The 24,296-nt window shown below is 39.0% G+C and overlaps 2 protein-coding genes across 3 annotated transcripts; one reads left to right on the forward strand and one right to left on the reverse strand.

The window, feature by feature from the left end:
• Positions 1-486: 486 nt before the first annotated feature.
• Positions 487-6,358, reverse strand: LOC136423828 (phospholipase ABHD3-like). The gene is made up of 9 exons (XM_066412172.1): positions 6,185-6,358; positions 5,379-5,551; positions 4,444-4,577; positions 3,841-3,947; positions 3,525-3,637; positions 3,105-3,278; positions 2,493-2,547; positions 1,941-2,106; positions 487-1,139 (listed from the first exon to the last, which is right to left on the reverse strand). Exons 1-9 carry the CDS (start codon positions 6,317-6,319, stop codon positions 919-921), a joined length of 1,278 nt encoding a protein of 425 aa, XP_066268269.1. The 5' UTR covers positions 6,320-6,358; the 3' UTR covers positions 487-918.
• A 497-nt stretch (positions 6,359-6,855) lies between these two features.
• On the forward strand, positions 6,856-19,633 carry LOC136424667 (serine incorporator 1-like). 2 transcript variants are annotated; one of them, XM_066413292.1, is made up of 12 exons: positions 6,856-7,136; positions 10,416-10,580; positions 10,881-11,080; positions 11,612-11,691; positions 12,642-12,779; positions 13,600-13,676; positions 14,025-14,121; positions 14,843-14,929; positions 15,668-15,839; positions 16,376-16,470; positions 17,593-17,752; positions 18,301-19,633. In XM_066413292.1, exons 1-12 carry the CDS (start codon positions 7,089-7,091, stop codon positions 18,440-18,442), a joined length of 1,461 nt encoding a protein of 486 aa, XP_066269389.1. In that variant the 5' UTR covers positions 6,856-7,088; the 3' UTR covers positions 18,443-19,633. The 2 variants fall into 2 exon arrangements, with proteins under 2 accessions (XP_066269389.1, XP_066269390.1); XM_066413293.1 differs by having other exon boundaries at positions 16,376-16,461.
• Positions 19,634-24,296: the final 4,663 nt, after the last annotated feature.

Raw genomic sequence — 24,296 nt, forward strand, 5'->3', positions numbered from 1 at the left:
TCTTATGTACATGTGTATATAATCATAAACTCATTTTCTGAACTTCATTCATTTTCTTCTTATTACATCTTTTTTTACATACGTCTCTCAATTTCATTCTGCTATAACAAACATCTGTTCTCTCTTCTACATTTGGATGGAATAAGTACAAGTTAGTTCCACATTATCTATGTGTAGGTGCATCTAACTAGTCAGGCTTTGTGCTTATTTTGTTACTTGGTCATCCTCTAAAGTCTTTCTGATTTGTCCCCTGATGAAAATCTCATTTCTAGGTTACACCAATGTCTTTCCTTGGTTCTTAGTCTTTTCTTACGTAAAGGAGGACACAAAAACAAAGGACTAGAAGAAAAAAACTTGAATACAACAGTTATTGTATTCCCTCCTTTAAACGGTGTTAAGCAAGGTAAAGATTTCCTCTCAAACTCTGATTCCATGACGATCTTTCAATTCAGTATCAGGCCGCACTGATTTGATTACATGTATATGGTTGACATCCGCGCAATTTTCGTCTGTTAAAAAAACAAAGGTCTGAAACCATACTGTAAATCATAACCATACTACAAAATGAAAAAAAAGTATGCCGTAAATTGCACACAAAATATTGGAAAATTGATGCTAATGATAAAATGCCTCTTTCCTATAGTAAAAAGTATTGATTTCGTCGTAATCTTACATGTACTCCTTGCATACCAAACATTTTATGTTCTGTGTGTTCATTTGCTCAATATTCGAATTCCTGAAGGCAAATTTTTTGGGCCCAACTTTTTTTTTCATGCTCGCATCAGTTTTGGGGTACCAAGAGGATGGCATCCATATAATTGAATTCGTGAGGCCTAATGTTTTGCTAACTCAGAGAACCAACTAATAAAATTGGTGTGGCCTAGAACAGAAATGAGAGCACAGAAGGCAATAGGAATGTTACTCTTGCACTTGCTTCATTTCATCTACCCGTTTCTCCTCTTCCTCCTTTGCCAGCTCCTGTCCGTACTTGAAGACCGCTTCCACATACTGCTGGTACAGTTTATCCATAAAACTCTCGCGGGAAGGGAACAGCCAATCACCGAAGCCGATGTGGCCCCCGTGCGATGTCACAACCAGCGCGATGTTTTGGTTCTTCTCGACTTCCTCGAAGGGGATGGCTAAAATAGAAAGAGGACAAAATGAGACAATTCAAAGAAACCACACTGTCAACACAAACTAGCAAATAAACAAACAACTTTTAGTTACAGACCCGATTTGTAATCTCTCAAGGCAAGTGGAAGGGTTTTCAAATTGGTAGCCTCTACCAGGCTCCGTCCAATCGCTGGGAAGATAGTAGAAATCGGACAAATAGAGTGAATAGTATGCCAGGGGTAATCCGCTATGCAGGGTTTGCCTATTCACTCTATTTGGCCGATTTTTACTAATAGATCTGTGATGTTAAACTTTAACATACACATAGATCTGTGATGTCAAACTTTAACATACACATAGATTTGTGATGTCAAACTTCAACCTACACGAAGACTTGTGATGTCAGAAACATTAACCTTTGCATAGATCTGTGATGTCAACTTTGTAAACCTGCACAAAGATCTGTGAGGTCAAACTTAAACCTACACATAGATCTGTGATGTCAAACTTTAACCTACACAAAGATCTGTGATGTCAAACTTCAGCCTACAAGAAGATCTGTGATGTCAACTTTTTAAACCTGCACATCGATCTGTGATGTCAACTTTAACCTACACATCTCAAACTTTTACGTACACATAGATCTGTAATGTCAAACTTTTACGTACGTATAGATCTGTGATGTGAAATCTTAACCTACATAAAGATCTGTGATGTCAAACTTTAACCTACACATAGATCTGTGATGTCAAACTTAAACCTACACATAGATCTGTGATGTCAAACTTAAACCTACACATAGATCTGTGATGTCAAACTTAACTTACAATCTAAAGGAGAAAAGATGTCGTCCGCTGCGTTAAGACACAGTATGGGGGTCTGTATGTTGGGAACTTTGCGATGGGGGCTGGCGTCGGTGTAGTAGTGCTGCAGAGACTCATAACCGAAGGCTTTCGCAGTGAAACGCTCATCAAATTCTCCAATGGTGGACGCCTACTTGGAAAAGGTAGATCAGTTTCTAAATGAATGGTACGTATTTAATTACATAGTATGGCTAATCATCTATAACAGGAAAAGTTGAAATTTCACGCCACATCAATCTATTGATTTTTAAATCAAAAGAAAAATAAAGCTTGGAATATTGCCATGAAAACTGAATCTAAGAGATAAGTCTGTACACACAGTTTCAAAGAGTGAATACAGTCAATGTAATTTTTTTCCCCTCTTTTTTCATTTTGTCCTTTGCAAAGTTTCACTAAGTCTTAGAAATATCATAATGTTCTAAGACCTCATATCATAGAACTGTCAAAATAGGTTGTTGTGGCCTAAGCCTTACCAGATTATGAAATATGACTTGGTAAAAGTTATGATTGACTAACCTCTAGAGCATGGTCAACGTCAATACTGGCATGCTGGTCAAAAACTACCCGATTCCTGTGGACAAGATTTAGTCTATGGTTATGATAAACAGCAGTGTGTTAGTTATTCAAACACAAAAAAATTAATGATCCAAACTCGTTAATTACAATCAATTGATTGAATTATTCAATAGCACAGAATTAACATTTGCTTCAGCTCATCTAATAGGTCTTATTGGTTGATTTCAGATAATTTTCTAATGGTATTAAACTGGGAGTCAATTATTTGATGAGACCAAGAAAAATATTGTCGTACTATGGTATGAAATTCAATACCTTAATATAAATAGTTACTGCAAACACTATTACAGTATTAGGACCATGCGTAGGTCCTGATTTAATCATATTAGAGAGGTACCGCTGCAAGCATTGTTGTAAGTCATTTATTTCAGGTTTCAACACTTCATGCAAATTCTTTTTTCCTTAGTCGTCATTTTTTGTCACTTGCTTAATGTTTGTCAACTTTCACTTGCACTTGGCTTTTGAAACCTAAACACAATTCCCTGCAGTTTTGTTTTTACAATTTATAATCTCCCCCATAAATATGTTAAAGAAAAGTAGCCCACTATTCACCTGCGCAGATTCGAGGTCAGCCCCTTGGCCAGGTACCTGTTGAAGACCAGCTTGTTGACCGTCTCTTCCAGCGACCTCGTCCCCTCAAACACGTTCCACGAGACCGAGACTACCATGGCCGCCACAAGTCCGCAGTCCTTACCGAACTTAGCCACGTAGTTGAACAGGATGATCCTGCATTTTAAAGAAAAGACAAAAAACAATGGCTACTTTCTGATGTTGCAATAACATGTAGTAAGATATAGAAGTTTATCCATGGCTAGTTGTGTGTAGTTAGGGCTAGAAATCCTTTTTTCTGTTATCTGCAATATTGCAAGTGCTACATGTACATATAGTTGTCATAATCTTTTACTGCAAATGCAATTAGCCATAAAGATTATATTTAGCATATAGATGTTTAGACTCCTTATTTAGGCTTACCCTCCGAGGGAAACCCCTACGGCCATGAGTGGCGCGTCCGGGTACAGCGTCTTGACGTGACTGACTACAAGGTGCAGGTCATCTGTGTTGGCTGCACAGTACGACCTCGCACTCTGAAAATGAGAAAAGTTGCCAAATGTTTAAATTTCAATCACATTCATCTGACTTCTGATACAAGTAATTAAAAAGACTACATCCTTAAGTCTTCAGCAAATCTATAAGTTTCCAAGGACACAATCTTTACTAAGTAAAAAATCTCAGTTCAGCATTAATGGTATAAAATGGTAACATTCACTCAAGTTAACCTTTGACCTACCTTGAGTTCCACGCCGTTGGTTCCCCTGTTGTTAAACACAACGCCCCGGTAGCCCTGTTTGTGAGCGCCCCTCGCCAGTCTGGCTACGTACGCCGAGCCACTGTTACCTGTACAGATACTCAAATGTTGTTGTTGTTGTTCACCTTGTACTGCCTAGTGGTACATAGGTCAGCAAGTTTTCTAGCTGTTCCAGTAGCAGGTATATTTTTTCAGGGAGGGATTGCTAGCCCTTCCTCTTAAACGTGCCCGAGGGACCTCTTCGAACATGGGAGCCCATTTTACATTCCTTCCGAAAGACGGGTGCAGCCCCAACCGAGATGCCCTTCCCAAGATTTGAACCAGGGTTTCTTTGTTACCAACTAATTGAAACCAGGAGCTCAACTGCTACCAGTTGAGCTACAGGGACATCCCCTATGGATACACAAATTACACAGATAAAACTTTTAAAGCATTCTACAGGTAATGAAGTTTTGAAGTAGACTTCAAAAGATGTGTATAAAAACCCAGCCTGAAGAGGTAGGCTTGGATCAAACTTCATATAAAAAATATAAATGCTATAAATCCCTATTTTTGAAATGGCATCATCCTAGACACAAACCATACCTGTCAGTCCAGGCATGATGAGAACAGTTGGGCGGGTCTTGTTGTCTTGGTGATGGTTGCCATGGTGACTATCTCCATGGTGCTCCAGCCAATCCAGATGGATCTCCCCTCCATCAGGAGTGTGGAGAATATCTCTGTAAAATCATATTGTAAACAAGAGTTAAGAGACCTCAAACCTCCAGGAAATATCTAGAACACTTGTATTGTAGATGTATTATTTCATAGTGTCACATTGATTATACAAACAAGGCTGTAATTAGAATAATCTATTTCAAATGTTGGTCTTCTCGACCAAAACTATATATGTACATATGAATTGAATAGACATACCCAAAATACTCAATATCATACATAAATATATATGACAGGACCTCTCCATGGTACTGAACTGAGTATCACCACTATTACATATCTGTGATAGGGCCTGCCCTTGGTACTGAACTGAGTATCAACCGCGAACATAAAACCACCATAAACATTTCTGCATTTATAGTATTACATATCTGTGACAGGACCTGTCCTTGGTACTGAACTGAGTATCACCAACTATTACATATCTATAACAGGACCTGTCCTTGGTGCTGAAGTGGCAGGGCTCAAATTACATTATTTGGTAATGGTACATTGGGGTAGATGAGAAGAAAAATGTACTTGCACAATAAAAGGCTCTAATTAGCTTTACCTACAGAAAACACTTAGGCAATTCTCTGATTGGCTGCCAGCTGGTTAGCGGCCCACAAAGGTGGAAACCTCAGCCCATTTTAACCTTCTCCCTGCTGCCTAACTCTGTAACCAATAGGGAATGAGATGACAAATGACTATTTCAGTGTGCTAAAGGTTAACAGAGCCTTCCCAAGGTATATTGGTTAGGCTGTGGGCAAGGCTCTGCGTAGGAGAATGTAGTATTAATGCAAGAGGGGTGTTTCCCTACGTACTGTTGGTAGGAGGGTGGTTTGCCGTCAGCCAGGTCCCTGATGATGCCACAGATGAGGGTGTGAGCACGTGATGTGAAGCACCAGACAGTAGGGTAGTACTCCTGTACCAGGACAGGACAGCGGCGCTGGAGGAAGTCTGCACAACGACTACTGCCGGTTATCAGCAACGGCTTCTACAATGTGAAAGAGAGAAAATTAAAGTGATCTTGATCAAGTGTAGCTTACTTCATAGCAGGCTTTTGGATATGATTTATAGACAGACCATCAAAAAAATGAGGGGGGGGGGATTATCAGACTTCCCCAAAGGGTTTTAACAGTTACTGTAATTCTTGTTTCTTTCACTGTGTAAGTTGAAGTGTAACTAACTTTATGTTCACTGTATTCACAGTCACCTCTGTACCATGAACATATCATGGTACATGTCACCTCTGTACCATGAACATATCATCACTGTGAGAAACCTGTTGTTATTATTTATGATTCCTTCACACCTCAGTTTTGCAAATTATTACTTTAGCTTGCCACCACCGTGAAGTTAAAGTGCATAAAGTTCTATTCAATAAACAGTGAGTTTGGTACTAGTACTATTTTTTTCATCACTGCAAGTTTTTAGACAATTCCCTTCATCCTTGAAAAAGAGTGGTATAATATTATCGATAAAAATGTTGCAAAGATGGGCGTAAAAGTCGTGAATGAGCATGTTACATCTGCTTGGAGTAGGAGGTAAAAGTTGTCTTGCGGATGATGACCCGTTTGGAAAAGCTCACTGTCCTCTCTATAAAGGTCAAATGTTGTTCAAAACTTACCTTGGCGACACACTTGACATAGTATGTCGCTACCGTGAGGGCTACACCGACCACAAGGGGAAAAGACGGCCAGTTTTCCCACTGAATTGACAACCAACTCCTCAGCTGCGAATCTGACAGAAATTCGGCAGCCATCTTGGAGCTGGAGTGACCTTCGACCTTCAGCGGCCTGACTCATTTGTTTCATCACTATGTATGGTTTCATTATTTTTTTGACAAGGAGCCGTTGATTTTTCTATTATCTGCCAATTATTGATTATCAATAATCATTGATCATTGTTGTTTCAGCCTTTCTGTTAGGTCAATGTGATGTTTAACTTTATTCACCTAACTTTTTATCATTGCTTTACATTAATGTCCAATGTTTACTTAGTTACTTTAATATTATTTTTGTCTTTATTTGCTACTAACGTTATGATTTGCCACTTTTTGTCAATCATATTTTTCAAACGTGAATTTTTCAAAAATATTTTTTGGGTTAACGTTATATCATAAGTTTCATTGTTTGAGTAACGTACGTGTCCACAATAAGGATTGATCAAATATCATTTGACATTGATCAATCACCATGGTAACGCGTATGTAAAAAGATAATATCTGTCGTAAACAAACTTGGGGACGAGAAGTAGGGAACGAGACGGTGCTGGTCATGTGACTGGTACTGCAGCACCAGACCATGACGTCATTGTGAGGATTTGTTCAGTGTTTTGTTCTGTGGCGCAGGTGTCTCCGACCTTTTCCGGCGAATTTTCCCCAGTTTGGGACAATTCTTGTCTACAATCCTGAGATTTTCTTGTAGAAGATACACCAGAGGAAGAGTTTTGAGGGACAGAGTCGAGGTTTAGGGATTTATAAAGGTTTTATTAGCAGAAAACCGAGAAGAAGGCTCGAGAATCAAATCAGGATGGGCGCCATCTTGGGAACCCTCGGTCTAGGCAGCTGTGCAGCTTCGGTAGGTTTTAACCACATTTTTATCTCAAACTGCGATGTTTAGAGGCCGATGAATAACATTTTCATGTTCAATGTCATGTTCTGGACATATTCTTAGGCGATTTGATGTTTGATAGTGGTTGCCAGAATGTACAAATATTATTTGGCTTTTTCTGTGGGATTGTCATGACGCAACCGGCAGACATTACGTGATGTAAACAAGCACATCTGCATACCGATTTTAGGAGGAAGTGAATGAAAAACAAATTATTACTTTTCATTATTTGACGATCATCCTTATTGGATTGCGATATACGCTCCATGTCTATAGCCATTTGAACTTCAAGAAGACTTTTGATACAATTTTTGAGGAGAATTTGTGTGAAATCGTTCGACCATGCCATGTTGAAACAAATAATTACGAATCAGTCTTGTGACTTATCATCACATGTCTTGTACTATAATAGTCAGGCTGGATTTCTGTACTAGGATTGTGTAATTTGATGCGAGATTATACAAATGTACAGATGGACTGTAAAATTGCGTGGAGTCAATTCTGCTTATCTGTTTTGCGTCACTGTCATACAAATTCAAAATGGACTGTAACAGGGCACCGTGCCCTTTAAAGTCACTATGTCCTGCCAATATTTGGCCCATGGATTTCCACTTTCACACTAAATTGGGACTTTGAAAGTCGCATTGAAAGGGGCACCTTGTATTTAGAAAAACAGCAATTGTTGCTTAATGAATGTGTGCAAACTTTTCAACATGACATTTCAAAACAAAATTCGTATGCAGCACAATGTTAAATTAAAACAGTGATCCTCAACATTTGCGTCATACTGTACTTCATATTCATTTATCATTTATACTAGTAAGTATTTCTGTCTGGGCTAGAGCAGGTCAGTTTTTGGCGACGCCTCAGGGGCGAGCCAAATGATATAGTATTGTGTGCAGATTGCAACTATTCTAGGAATTGTACAGGCATGTGTCCATAGGCATATTAAGACAATAAGAATGTTAGGAATGTTAGTCAGACAGCAAGCCTCCCTCGGGAAATTCCTCCTAGATAACCTAGACAGGCAGCTACATCTGTCTACCAGATGTGCCAGGCTTATGTATACATGACCCATTTAAGACCTCAGCTCTACAGTAATATTGCTCTTTTCTAAAACGATGTGTGTCTGTTACAATGTTTTTAGATGCCCTAATGCTGGTCCTTACAACTGTAAGATTTAATGTCTTTCTTCAGGGTACAGGTCATAACTGCATCAACTCTGTACTGATAACGATTGTGCACACGCTGCTTCAGTTACCTATACAAGCAGATTAATCAAAGGGCATTAACCTCATTCATGACAATCGGACCTTGTCCAAGGCCAAGGCCAGATCGATCAATGAAAAATTTCACTGTCGCAAGGAAATTTAGCAAGCCAGTTGTACTAGTACTAGATGATTATCCTGCTGATAAGATGCCACTTTCTTGCTGATATAATCCTGTACACTTCCAAGAACACATGGGACACATTTTCACACAACATTTCTGTGAATTAAGATTCCCAGGCTGGCATTTCATTAGGGCTCCAGGAATTACTGGCAAATTCCTTTATGACGTGTTCCTGGTATTCCAGTGGGACTCGAATTCCATCCTGGCATTCCATCCTAGGATTCCATCCTGGCATTCCATCCTGGGATTCCATCCTGGGATTCCATCCTGGCATTCCATCCTTAGCTAACATCCCTGGCCATTCACGCTCTAGAGGACTTAGTTCTATAGTTCAGGGAACATAAATAGTGTACAAGCTGTTGCATGGTGTATGCTGTGTCTGTTGGTAAGTGGACTATGATGTTAAAATTTGTGTAGATTTGGCCTAACATGTTGTTCATGTAAACAGCAGTCCTATCAGAGTAGAATAGTCATTTTGTATGGTGGGAACCCGGTCCGTGGGCTGTTTTCAGTTGTCATGATCAGGCTGTGATGAAATCGATGTTCGTTCTGGCAGTGGGGTGTGTCTGGTAGAATCTAGTGGAACTGTCGCTGTCTGTGTGTGTGCGTGTCTGTGTGTGTATTTGTCCAGTAGAACAGCCCTTTTCGTTAGAAAACCTGTATGACCAGCACCACCTATCACTGTGCCCTAAGCAGGGTACAGTAAAAATTAAAACAACAACCACCGTCGCCATGGCAATGTCTTTTTATCATTGCCAGTCTTGTTGTGTATTCATGTACATGTAGCAGTCAGTTTTCTTGGCTCTGTGCTACAATACTGAGTTTTAAGATCTCACGACTCAATGAAATATTTAGTTTCTCCTATGTCTCATTTGATTGTAGTTCATTAATTATGCAAATAAGATTGTGATTAGCAAGGTACATTACATGTGTCTATCGATCATGATCACATGCTTTCACTCTTCATATGGTGAACGTGACTAGCGTATATGGAAAATATGTAATTGCAAAAACAAACAAGTACTGAAATAGGCAGACCCAAAATAATAATTTCCAGTGAATTACAATTAGTAGCCTCTTCCATGGACTGTCATGTCGGGTTATTGACTAGTTCTACCGACTCTGAACTGCAGTGTTTCCGCCAGACCGCGACTGAGAGGCCGTCCACTTGGGTACTCAACGGTACATATGGAGAATTTTCACGGAAAAAACATTCAAAGGAATATATATTGTGTCGAATACGGTCAGAAATGATGGCGAATCGCAGCAAATCACGACGTAGAGGCTGAAATGCAAGGGCGAAATTCTAACTTGTTTATGTTTTTCCTTGTTTTCTGCGATGACTTTCTTCGATTGAGTCTTGAAAAACGGGTTTTTAATGAGATCACCGTATGCCAAAGGCACCGACATCGATTCTTTGCAAGCTTAACAATAGCAACAAACAAAAGAGTGTGAATGTCCAACGATATAGAGCGTCCCCACGCCCGCAATAACAAAGAAAAACAGAAATTATGCCGACCTCTCATATATTTTTACCGATTTCTCGGCATTTAGTTTGTCTTTTTTTTAAAGAGGACGGCCTATGTCTGACTTCAGGCCGTCCAAAGCGACATAAGGCCGTCATTTGACGGGAAGACGCCCCTCTGGCGGAAACACTGCTGAACTGTACTTCCTGCCACACTCTGGCAAGACTGACCTCATCTTCCCACTGCACTTTTGGCTGTGTAAGTTGTATTCAAAGGACTATAGACACAACCAGACACAGCGGAAAATATAACTTCATACAAAGCAAGAGTCATTAAAAAAGAAAAATGGGTGAAATTGAAACTGATTTATTTTTGTGTTCCCTTCCAGCTGGCATGCTGCTGCACCAGCGCAGCCTGCAGCCTGTGTTGTTCTGCCTGTGGGAAGAGTAAGAACTCGGTGGTGACACGCATCGCCTACGCCCTGTTCCTGCTGCTGGGCATGCTGGTGGCCTGCCTCATGCTGGCTCCTGCAGTGGAGGATGGACTGAAAGAGGTAAGAGAGAATCATAAGTGTCAGGGTTAAGATTAGGGTTTCCGGAAAAGGTGGGCCAGGCTAGCGGGGTAGGCTATCTCATGATCAGTGGGCTACCCTTTTTGTGCCCCAAGGCCAATCTCCATGAGGAAAAAGTGGGTTAATCGGTGGGTGGGCTGTAGAGAAGGCCACAGCTGATAATAAAAATATTGCAGGGGGGCTAAAGATTACAATGTGGCAGAGTTCTTGAAAGATTTTTCTTGTATGTTGTGTTAGTGAGATCTCTATTTATTTGTTTCCTTGCGTTTCCTTCTGAAACAGTTCATGGAAACTCCGCAACTCTGTGACGACACCATAATCCATGATAAGCTGGTGGACTGTGCCTCCATTGTGCGGAGCGTGACGGGATACCTCGCGGTTTATCGTGTCTGCTTTGGATTGGCTGGTTTCTTCTTCCTCATGAGCCTCCTCATGATCAGTGTGAAAACTAGCAAGGACCCCCGCGCCGGCATTCAGAATGGGTGAGAGAGACAGTTCTTCGTTCAGATCCTTGTATTGCCTAGTAACACATAGAGAAGCAAGTTTCCTTCCTGTTTCAATAGCAGGGTATATTTTTACAGGGAGGGGTTGCTTAAGTCCTTCCCTTTTAATGTGCTCTAGCTATAGGCACCTCCTTGAACTTGAAGTTCGAACACAGGACCCCCATTTTAAGTCCCTTCTGAAAAATGTGCAGCCCCAGCCAAGATTTTTAGGTTTTCATTGGTTCATGCAACTGTATCAAAAGCTCTTTTCAATATGATTGATTTTGAAATGATATGAAGAATATATCTATAAATACTTTACCCTTTTTGAAAAAAAACCCACTGTTTTTACCATAATGACTTTATGATAATGAAATAAAATCTCAACCATAAATGTCCAGAAATTCTAAATGGCTTTGAGATAGGTTTGATTGTGGAGATTTTAATTATTCCATTGATGAATAAAATTTCTAATGGAAAATTCCTGTTTTAGCATAAAGTTGTGACTTATGGTAAATTGTTACTTTGCAGATTCTGGTTCTTCAAGTTCCTGGCAGTGATCGGCATTTGCGTTGGAGCATTTTTCATCCCCAGGGGTGCTTTTGGATCAGGTACATTCTTTTTTTATTAGTTACAATGGTGTTTAATGTTTAAAGACTCCATTCATGGTAGACTTGAATTCGTTGCCACCAATTAAGTACAGTAGGCACATCCCAGTTAGATAGCTTCAAACAACGCTTGCGGCTAGACGTGCAGAAGTTAGGCGTGATAGGTTATTCAGTGTAATATAACCAGCTGCTGCTGCACCGCATGCCTGTGAAGCGGGTGTGTTACACCAAAGGGCGGTTATACCGGCTGCACAGATACAGCTACAGAACTACACAAATCTATCTTAAAATACAATCATAAACAATTGCGTTCAATTTTTTATTTTTTATTTCTTGACACAAATCTGCTTTAATAGTCAAAGGTAGTGGTGCGGATCGGTCCGGCCGGACCGGTTCCGGACTTGTAAAACGTTTAGGTTCAAGTCCAAAAAAACCTAAACGTCTGGAAACAAGTCCGGACTTGAAAAAAAAATCTCTCACTTATACACTCCTTTTTGTTTCAAACCATCTTAAACCTTCCTTAGATCGTGAAATTTGCACTAGAAAAATATGAAAACATTGCTGTTTTTGTGTTTATAACTGAACCTTTGTGTTAATTACTGACTGTATATAATTCCGTATATATAGTTTTCAAATTACATGTAAAATATCTGCCAATTTGCAATGTTACATGTAACACGAAAAAAATATTCCAAAATTATTGTTCAGGTCCGGACTTTCAAGTCCGGACCTGAACCTAAACCTCTGGACTCGAGTCCGAACCTAAACCTAAACTCGGGTTTCGATCCGCAGCACTAGTCAAAGGTATCTGCAATTTGTAGTTCATAAACACTGACGAATGCACAAAAGTTCATTGTCATTTTATATATGACAACAAGAATGGAAGAGAGTTTAAAAATTGCACGAAGTTGTACAAAGTCTTATAGAGTTTAAACTTCTCTCCCTACACACAGCCTGGATGTACATCGGAATGATCGGTGCGTTCCTGTTCATTCTCATCCAACTGGTTCTACTGGTGGACTTTGCTCACTCCTGGAATGAGTCCTGGGTGGAGAAGATGGAAGAAGGCAACTCCAAGTTCTGGTACTTTGGTAAGTTTATGATGGATTAACGGTTACCTAGTAGCTTTGCAATCAATCGTTCGCAGGCATCAGTGTCTGATGCATGGCGGCTGCAGACATGCTTAGGGCTCGCCAGGCTGGTCTGCTCTCGGCATAGACCCTCTAGTCATTACTGGTGACCCCCAGCCCCTGGAGCGTGTTGAAGATCTGGTCTTCCCATCTTCCTCTAGGGCGACCTCTAGGTCGCTTCCATGACGGGTTGGGTTCCGAGGAGATCAGTTTGATGACGTCCTGAGCTTTGCATGTCAATCAATTTTCATGCTGTCCCAGTGTCTTGTATGAGGAAAAACAACAGTCGCAGTATGTGTGGTGGCAACATCAGTTCATGTGTATGTAATTACCAGGGAAATAGGATGTCTTCTGGGTGTCCCCTCAAAAGGAGGACAATTTCTTTGTTTTCTTAGCTAATAGCCTGCATGCCAATAAGTTAGGATTATTATTCTCTGAGTGACACAGTTAATAACTAATACAAATAGACATATTCATCTACAAAAAAAGCTGAACACTTCGTCTTCCACTGCTTCCAAAAAAGAAGTTAAACCACAAAAAGTGTAGATTGTATTCCGTAGTAGTTCTTAGAATAGCCATTTGTTCCACTTGTCATCATTGTTAACTCGGACTATCTGTACAGTATACCCTTTCTATGTATTGTTTCTTGTTGCAATTAGCCCTCGGGCAAGAACTTGCAAATAAAATACCACCACTATAACATTTGATAATAGAGATGGCTATAGTAGTGAAATTTTGTGAATATTCTGATTTACATGTATGTTTGTTTGTCTCTCTGTAGCCCTCCTGGCCTGCACGTTTGTGTTCTATGCCCTGGCCATCGCTGCAGTCGTGGTCTTCTTCATTTTCTACACTGTGGTGAGTTTACAAGAACCTTTGTGCTGTTTTATATCCAAATGTACTATTTATACTGCTCATATCAGTATCATCATTATGATATGCATGTAAGATATGAATAAGTTATTTATTGTACTAGATGATTGTTCTGTAGTCTTCCAATGAATTAGTTGGGATGTTACCTTTTCTTTTTACCATGATATGCAAATGAGAAAAAAAATTGTTGGAATCTTGACTTTGTTTCTCCCAGTTTCCAACATGTAAAAAAAATCACACTTTTTGCAGAGAGATGGGATACTCTGTGTATATGAAAATTTAATAGTCATCTTAATTTATTTACAAACATGAATATTTGTTTTTTTTCCCCAGCCTGACGGTTGTGCCACCAACAAGTTCTTCATCAGTTTCAACCTGATCCTGTGTGTGGTTGCCTCTGTCATCGCCATCCTCCCTAAAGTCCAGGAGGGTAAGTTCTCACACTTAAGCTCTTACTCTCCTTTACTTGGAACCATACCTAACATTGCTGAAGACTAGGTATTTCTTCTTGTGTTGATACAGGGTATCTATTATGGTAAAGTCCTGTACATGTATATATCTGTGAGGTTGACAGTCATATGTGAAAGGTGTTAAAAATAGTACCTAGCTGTATGCTGTTTCCAGCTTGAAAAGATCCATTTATAATCATATTGGACCTAACCCACATACTCTCAACACAAGAAGGTTGAGAACTTTGTTGTGATCAATCATATGTCCGGCAAAAATTGCATTGTTTTACATATCATTGGAAAGCATATTTGTGCCCTTTATACAATGATATCCCATTGACGGTTAATGATCGTACATTCATGAGTTGAGCACTGTGGCTACTTTTGACTATAATATGAGTAGGTTGTGAAAAAACGGATTCACAGGGAACAGTTACTCTCTTGAGGGGTCATCTTTGGTAGTTTTGACTACGAAATATGATTGATCAAATGTAAGTTCCCTAGCTTTTTGTGTTGAATGTAGATGTAATGATATATGTTGATAGAGTTATTAGGACTCAAATGACTGTGTATCTCTGTTATATTGTATCTGACCCTTACCTCTTCCCTCATGACCTCAATGAAAAGCGTGCCGATTTGAGCATGTCATGAATAAACAAAGGTTCAAACAAAATGTAACTTCTAATGTTATTGTCATTTCAGCCCAGCCACGCTCAGGTCTGCTCCAGGCTTCAGTCATCACCCTGTACACCATGTACATCACCTGGTCTGCCATGACTAACGAGACAAGTAAGGCCTACATACATCTTAAGGGCTCAAGATACTTAGGATGAACACATGAGTTCAAATTAGAAGTTACAAGAAATTTAAGACACTACTTGCAAGTAGCAAGCCAGAAAGCTTACTCAAAATGTAAATCTTACTTAAAATGTATTTGGCTTGATTACTTGTCGCATATGCTGTAGGTATTAGTTGATGTATAATTTTCAAATATTATCCCAAATGTTAGCATTATTTGATAATTGTTTATCGTTATAATTTATCATTACTATTCATTCAAATTGTCAAATATGTACTAATCCATAGCTAAGAACCAGCTATAAAGTTAAATGAGGGAAGAGTTTGAACAGTTATGGCCTCCAGAAATCTTTTTTGTTGTCGCAGTATTTATGTTTTGTAAACTGCTTTTTACTATGTGTAAATAAATAAATAAAATCGAAGTCAAATTGATATGTATAAAGAGAATTCAAACTCTACAACTGGATAAGAATTCAGAGATTTATTTCCAGACGTTTCGAGTGACATCCATCACTCTTCTTCAGCGTCACTAAAATGTACTTATTTACAATAACTTTTCTAGTTATGGATGTCACTCGAAACGTCCGGAAATTAATCTCTGAATTCTTATCCAGTTGTAGAGTTTGAATTCTCTTTATATATTGTTTACCTGGATGTCTAACCTTCACAAATGTATCAGATCGATATAAAACTTTTTCATCATTTGTCTTTTCCCTCTCCTCCCAACAGACGGCAAATGTAACCCGAGCCTGCTGCAGATCACGGGGCTGACTCCGATCCAGAACGGAACGCAGCCCGGAACCACCGCCGCGCCTGCCACGCCCTCCAGCGTCTTCCTCGGCATGGACGCACAGGGCATTGTGGGATTGGTCGTCTTCTTCGTCTGCGTCATGTATGCCAGGTAGGTTGGAAACTTCTCTCGGCACAACCAAGATTTTTCTTTGCCTGCTCTTGTATGTGTTTTTGTCGGTGTGTGTGTGTGCATGTGAGTGAGTGAGTGAGTGAGTGAGTGAGTGAGTGAGTGAGTGAGTGAGTGAGTGAGTGAGTAAATGCGTGTGGGTATATGTGGGTGTGTTTGTGTGTATATCTGTGTGTATTCTCATTACTGGCCATAGTAGGCGAGAGATCAAATATTCATGTTGGTATTTAGCACTGGTTTATCTAAATACATACAGATCAAGTACTGTAAATGCATTTAAGTTTGCAGTGGTTTTAGATTCGCGGTTTTCATGGTGACCTCTTAACCGCAATTTCAAACCCACAGTGAATACCCCATTTTCACCTTACCGAGAAATTAAGTCACTGCGAACTTAATTGTATTTACAGTAATACTAGGGACTAGGGAGGGAGTGTTAATTGAATGTTACAACCTATGCTAACCAGGTTCAACTGTCTGACTTCTTGTAATATGAAAGATCTCCATGTTTCGTTTTCCAGCATCCGCACCTCGTCCAACAGCAGTGTGAACAAGCTCACCATGTCGTCGAATGAGAGCACACTGCTGTCCAACAGCCAGGCCCCAAGTGAGTATGGTAATATTATTTCCTTTTGCTTTGTTTTTTATGCTTTATTTGGTCTGGCAAGGTGTTGCTGTACACTGTGTTTGGTTCTAAAGCAGGTATTTCACTGGACTGTGGCACATTGGCAACCGAGCGATTTGACAGAGCACTCAGCAAATGTCATCGATAAAAAACGAACTTTTTATGCTTTGTGTGTTTTGTTGTCTCTTTGGTCATACTTGTGCTTTTTGCATGATATTCCCATTATAAAGTCAAGACAGTGTAACACAAATCCAATTTAGGACGCAGTGAGATCCCCAACGTGCCGCATTCCAGTGAGATATCCGCTTAAGGAATGCTTTGTTATCTTGCTTAAAGATTATTCCTTGTGTTTATGTTACAACTTGAAAATGTTGAATTTTGTCTTTAGGTGTCTGAAGTTGTTTCTTGCTTCCCAGTTAGGCCAACTGCAGAACACATTTGTGAAAGGTTTCTCATACGCTTGCCGTGAACTCTGACAGATTGTTAAGTAATGATGTTAAATTTGGTTAATAAAGAGGATTTAACGTAACATGTTTGACCCTGTTGCCAACTGCAAGGCTATTGAAACCAATAACATCTTTTCAAAATATAAAAATGCTGTTGCAATAATTAAATTATTTCGAGCTCATTCTTGCATTTCTGTGTTCCAAAACAAGCCCAATTTAAAACGCATTAGCATTGAAAGAATGAATAACGGCAACTGGAAATTAATTTCCATTGCTCTATTGTGAGCCCTCGTTGATAATCTACTTCATCAATTGAGAACTGCTTATTATGGCAATATCAAGTCATAAAAGTTAATATGGTGCAATGTAATATGGTGCAAAATAAAAGAAATATATGCCAGTCAAATTACAAATGAAAATCTTGTTTGATCCTACTAACCCCAACACAGCATTGTTTTCTTTTCAATATTCTTATCTACCATATCTAACTGTATTTCCTCAATCTGACTTTAATTAGATACTAAAATTTTCAAGTCACAGCCTTCCACACATAATGGTTTGAGGTGTTTATAACTTTCACAAAGCAAATAGGAATACACATGTACAACCACCTCTCTTCTTCTAAGAGAAAACTTGTAGTAAACCTAGGATTGTCGTGTTGTCCTAGGTACCGGCGATGTGGAGAAGTCCGTGGTGGATGACCTTGACGACGACTCCCCTACGATCGATAACGAGAAGGACGGAGTGAAGTACAACTACTCCTTCTTCCACTTCATGTTCATGCTGGCCTCCATGTACATCATGATGACTCTCACCAACTGGTACAGGTAAGGGGACTTCTTCAACACAATCTTTCAACTTTACAAATCAGCAAAGATTAGTATTAGCTTGAAAGTTTATCTGTGTTGGTAGAAATCATCAATCTGAAACTGTAAAAGTTTTAACTGTAATTTCCAACACAGAAATTGGACTTACCCAAATTTTCGACTGTACAACACCAGTCTTTGTCAAGGAACGAGCGCCGCTGAGATGACGTCACGTTATGCAGATAAGACACGTGACTCAGTGAGCAGTGGATCATAAGTTGCAGAAAGTCTGTGGCGCCCCCCGTCTCTATTGAGGGATGGTTGTAAGGCCCTGATGTGAATGGCTTCCTTGATCCCTCTTGGACATGGATCTACATTCTTTTTGGAAACGGACGAAAATTGATGCGTGTGCAGATATCATCCTTATAATGAAATCAACATGGCCTTAACCTTCTCCCTGCTGCCTAACTCTGTAACCAATAGGGAATTGGGTGCCAAACAGCTACTTCAGTGTGCTAAAGGTTAACTTAAGTAAAGTATGGTCATGAAGATTTATGATTTTTCCGTAGCCCGGATGGGTCCAACTTCAACAAACTGGAGCCTAACCAGCCTGCTGTATGGGTCAAGATCGTGTCCAGCTGGCTCTGCATCCTGCTCTACGTCTGGACGCTCGTCGCGCCGATCGTGCTTCCCGACCGCGACTTCGAATGAACGCCCTAACCTCGCTTCAACGAGGGATGTTTCCCCCGATCACTTCTTGTCACATGTTATCGCGTAGACCGGATTTTAGTCAAGTTGTGTTGGAAATATGATGTGAAGAATCAAGAATGACTTTCGTAATATCGAAACAAGATCTCCTGCAGAGAAGTTGGCAATTTTAACTGTTAGACAAAAAATATGTCACAAACGTAACAGCACTTTATTACAACTTTTGTCTTGATAATTAATAGTAAGGACTGTCTGGAATGTAATACTATGAACAGTCTCTCTGATTTGGTATTTCATATAAAAAACAACAAGGAAGTCCTGCCATAAACCTATTTTACATATAGAAAGATTTTCATTACAGTCATACAGTAGCTTAACAAGTGAGCCAAACAGATTTGCTAGTAAGAAAACTTAGACAAACAACATAAGACTTTACATGCTGCTCAACTATGAGTGGATACACCATGAGACTTGATAAGAAGTGATCGACTAATTAGAGCCTAATGCCTAAGAAGTCATATCTAAAAATCTTGCTGTGGTATGTTGGCATTTTTTACTGTATATACGTATATAAGCTCGTAGTATACATCATGTATTTCAAAGGATTGTACGAACAGTTGGAATTATATCGACAGCGAGGAGAAAAATCTTGACTCCCACCTAACAGAATTAGTATGCCATACTTAACAGTATGACATCTGAAACCATGATGTACAACTGTAAAAGTGAATGTTTTTTGTAATGTTACGGTAACTATAAGTCTTGAAGTCATCCCTTGGAAAGGATTTTGCTGCTGTTCAAAATGTGAAGATACTTAAAGGCACAGGTATGGAAGACATGGTCATTTTAATGTTTATTATTGAATGTGTATATCTGAAATAGGCTATAGGTGTTAAGTTTTGCTGGAAGTGAATATATACTTGGGTGAACTGAAATTAAATGATTGTAAGAGTATGTTGGTGTATGGTTTTGAGTATGGAACAAAATGGGAAATGTGAGTGATGGACAAAATGATTATCAGTTTTTTTCTTTAATAGTCCACAAATATCTAATTATTATACATGTAACTCAAACAGTGCTATCAATGTGATGTGCAGATTTGTGGAAAGGGGTCTGTTCTATGCATATGATTGGACACAACAACAACAATGCATGCAATGACATGTATCATTTTTCAACAACAGATTGTATGTACATTTATGTCATGCCTGGGCCTGATACGGGTGTTCCGGACCGTGTGATAACTATCCGGATCACATAGGGTTCGGGAGGGTTATCACACAGGCTTCCATAGAATATTTCGAACGCATTTCGAACGCGTCGGTTGCGCGGCCGTCGGAAATTCGAATACCGGATTCGGAGATTGGAATCAATGTTGCTACAGTTTCTTGTTCGAGGACACAAAACTCCCTCAACTTCTGGCGCATTCCGCATTGAAATGTGTGTTTTCTCGGGTGGGTATGGCCAAGGTATGACATAAATAAAATACAACACGTTGTATTCCGCATCACCCTCGGTCCCAGCCCTCCCGCGGGTCGGATCACCCTCCGGCCTACGGCCGTCGGGCGATCCGACCCGCGGTCGGGCTGGTACCTCGGGTGATACGGAATACCCCGTGTTGTATTCTATATGGATATTACAGATATGTGCTTGTATCATGGCTTGTATGTGTGTTTTTCCGTTGATGTTTCTCACATGTTTCTCTGAAAAAACTATAGAACCTGAAAGATATAGGAAAGGAAATATAGAAAGTTCCATTTCAGAATAGCAGTTAACCAATGATATAGCTTCTGTTGCCTCTAATCTTTCTAAATGCACTGATTGATGTAGCCTGGTGTTATGTAACTACTAAAATTTGTCCTGATATACCAAAAGTGTTGTGCAGATCACAGCCTTGGCGCTTCTTTGTTGCCCTGAATCCATTGTGTATATTTTAGGGTTGGTAGAAAGAGCGGTCCAGTCTGGTCAGGTGGAAAAGCGGTCCGACCTTTTCTACCTACGTGTGGCTGCCCCTATACATGTACTTTACCATTGCCACTTGTACATTGACTAAGTTCTTTTCTGAAAGACAAAAATTAAACAGACAGGCAAACAACCATTTCAAAAACTTTTTAATTACAATCAAATATATTAAACTAACATATTATTAAGTAGTCACAACCTATGAAACTTAGAGTTTGGAGCTACAGTTTTGCCAGCCTGAATATCATCTTTAGGTTTAGTTCACTGCTCAATAACTAAAACAAGACAGAACGGTTTTAGCATTATTTTTATCTGTTAAACTGCACAATATATACAAATAGCAGTGGTCCCATTTCTATTATGAACATACTTAATATGACAAAGTTTTCATTGTGGTTCACACTGTTACATGTAGGTAAAGCGGTCATCCTCAACTTAAGCATAATACTTTCTAAGCAGCTTAAGTACATGTAGTAGTGCAATGTGGCTTTGCTACGGCTCACGTTTTCAGCCAAGCACACCGGGTCACCCAGAGTCTTCTCGATAAGTTTGTTGACTTTATCTTTTTTAAAGAGATATTTGATGCCTGAAGCTTTCCCATACACTGGGCTGCTGCATTGTACCCAACTGAATTGAACCCCTGATAACCGTGCCCAAGTAGGGCTTGAACCTCGGAGAAAAGCAAGAGGTGTCAGTGGAGTTTTTCTTATACAACATAGATAAGTTTACCGTAACAGTAATGTCTTTTTTTAAAAGATATTTCCCAGAAATAAGACAAACTGGAAGAATTTGTAGAACTTATCTGTCACAAGAATACTTTATCTAGTAAAACATTCATACTACATGTAAATAACTTTCACTATAAAAAATACAACAAACTATGGCTTATCTATCAAGAGGATAGATGGCAACAAAATGTGTCAGAACAATGACATATTCTAAAGGTAAACATGAGAATTTTGCCTTGGACATTGTACTTCTTCTGTAGCCAGATTTTTACCGAGAAACTTATGAGAGCCATACAAGTTTCCTTACATCAAACGGATTGCAAAGCCAGTAACCTGACACATTTTTCCACATTAACATAAGACCACGCAAGGCAGCATTCTTTTCTGTTTCTTGGATATCAAGAAAATACTGCTTAACTGGAAGAACAACATGAAAACATGAGTCCAAAGGAAAGTGTAAAGACAGTCAGTATCAAGTTTTTCTCCCAGCCCTTTGTTTGAAATTTTTTCTTCTTGTTGCACTTTTACTTGTTAAATATTCCAGGAACTGAGGAAATAAATTGTGATGGCCAACTAAAATAACAAAAAAAATGACCACCAATATGGTCAATCATGATATTCTTTACACACAAGTTGAAATGACCGAAAACTACAAAATTTAATGTATACAAACTTTAGGACATTTTTGCAACATGCCATATCTTCAGAAATGTTATCAAATCTTTGTTCATATCAGTATCACACAGGTGACATCACCATTTCATTTCATTTCAAGAAAATAGTATTCTGTGTTTTTCTTTTTCTCTCAAAATACACAATTTACTCCCTCAAACCTCATGAAGGTTTTTTAAAAGCAATTTCAGAGGGAAACAACTGCAACACTTTTGCTTGTTACTGTTTTTTTAACAGACTTTCTCCCAGTGGTTCTTAGAGTCTTAATTTCACTTGCCAGACCTTTTCACGAAGGGAACCTAAGAAACAAGCGGTCAAAGTGGTCATGCATAAAAGTGGCATTATGAACTTTAATGTCCTTCTTTACACAATGAACTATTAGCTTAGGGTATTGTTTTTTGACATAGACTTGCCAAATGTCTTTCAAAACTAATCTACAGCTAAACAATCTCCACATACATGTACAAACAAACTTTAAGGTTAAAAAAGACTCTTCTTATAATACAGACTGAGTTAATAAAGTATACAGCTTTTCTGTAATAGAAATACTAAGCTCTTGGCAACCAAAACAACAAGTAGTTTTACATCTTCACTGAAAAGTTATATTTAGCGCACAAAATCTATTTATTTCAACAATTGGCAACAAACTTTTTTCCACATCTATATAGACTTTAACCAAAAACTTGCAAGAAACAAAATCTTTTCAGCAACTAAAACTATCAACACATCTTTATATGCAACATTACACGTTGTCCTAAGGGCATAAACCTGCACTTTTTTCACGATCAGATAGAGGGCACTCTTATACAATATTCTGTAAGCCAAGAAGCTTGGAATGTGGGTGCCTGAGTCTCACTACATGTACTTTGTAAGTGTCCCTGGCAAGATTTAAGTAGTACATCAAACATTTCTCAAACTTAATAAGACTACAAAGTTTTATGAAACATTCTATAATTGAAATGCCCTAAATGCTTTTGCAAACCACAATTTTTTGTTCGTAATTTCGCTACTGTGTTGAAACCCATTACATAACTAGAAATGCCATGTAACATACATATTAAATGGCAATGCTGTTTTTACATGATTATGTATTGCATTATGACACTTTGTATCATTGCTCTACAAAATTTGAAATATGTGCAATGCAGGTCATTCATATGTGAGTTTCGGATGAATACAAAATTTTATCAATTTTTGCCGAACCTTGAATTGCAATAAAATATCTATTAAGACCGCAGACTTTTTCATATCCACGTTCCAAATAACTGGAATAATATCCAAAAATAAAAAACCATTGCAGAAGTCCTCAGCACATGCAACTCAATTATGCGTAAACTTTTAAGAAATTGTTTTGAACAATGTTTTCTAAATTTCACACTCAACAAACATTATTAGATCCAGATCATTTACTTCAAGCTCCTGAAAGCTGACTAATATTTACATCATTGGACATTTAAGAAGTGGTTTCAACATTCTTGCCAAAAGCTTAACAGAGCCCAAAGCGATTTCATAACGCTAAAACTGGAACTATTCTGTATATGGCAATCTGTATGATATCAACATTTACTTGCTTGTATTAGCATTTTCATCATGATTTCATACTTTGGGCATTTATAAAGAGCACATTATCAAGCCGCACGAGGATTCCTTTATATATTTAAACCACCAAAAAGTCTGAGCGCACAGATTTTCAATGAGTTCCCACCACACAACGACATCGCATCTTTGCTCCACGAAGGTCGATATGCAATGAAGTAGTGTTATCTAAACTTACAACGTATAGAAAGGACTAAAAATTGAATTAGAAAATCCAACTCTCAACGTGCTGAAATCGCTTTGGGCTGGTTTCAGTTTACTTTAAGTCTTCGACGTTGTTTGGTTTGGGATAACATGACAACACCATTCTTATATCATCTGTCTTTCTTGGATGATATCACTTTCGTCAACAAAGCAAGGGAGGAATGTCAGAATTTTTTAAAAATAGACTTCTTTCTACCAAACATGTTCCAAATAAAGCATTTCGATTTGTGTGCCCTCAGACAAGCTCAACATCTTTCCAAAATCTGGAGGCACCCTATTGATTGGTCATGGTAAATAGCGAAATACACCGAAAATACCAAAATACATGCAGCATACATAACTACTGTAAATGTTGGAATGTTCACGATGGTTTAATGGTCACCGTTTTCATGGTGATCTCTTCCCTAAGAACTTAAAACCACTGCAAAAATGCTTGTTCTGTCTTCTGTCTGCCTACCCCTTTTTTCATCCGCAAACTCTCTCTCTCTCTCTCTCTCTCTCTCTCTCTCTCTATCCAATTTAACGTCTTTTGTTCCCCATCATCTGGGGGTTAGACGTGCTTGCACATGGATGGGGGAGCCCCAGAACTCCTCATCAAGTGCAAGTCCTTTTTTGTAGCAAGAGTTTTTACGGCTGGATGCCCTTCCTAACGCCAACCCAAACCCTACTGCTGGGCTTAGGACATGGGAGACGTG

The sequence above is a fragment of the Branchiostoma lanceolatum genome, chromosome 18, assembly GCF_035083965.1.
Source record: "Branchiostoma lanceolatum isolate klBraLanc5 chromosome 18, klBraLanc5.hap2, whole genome shotgun sequence".
NCBI lineage: Eukaryota > Metazoa > Chordata > Leptocardii > Amphioxiformes > Branchiostomatidae > Branchiostoma > Branchiostoma lanceolatum.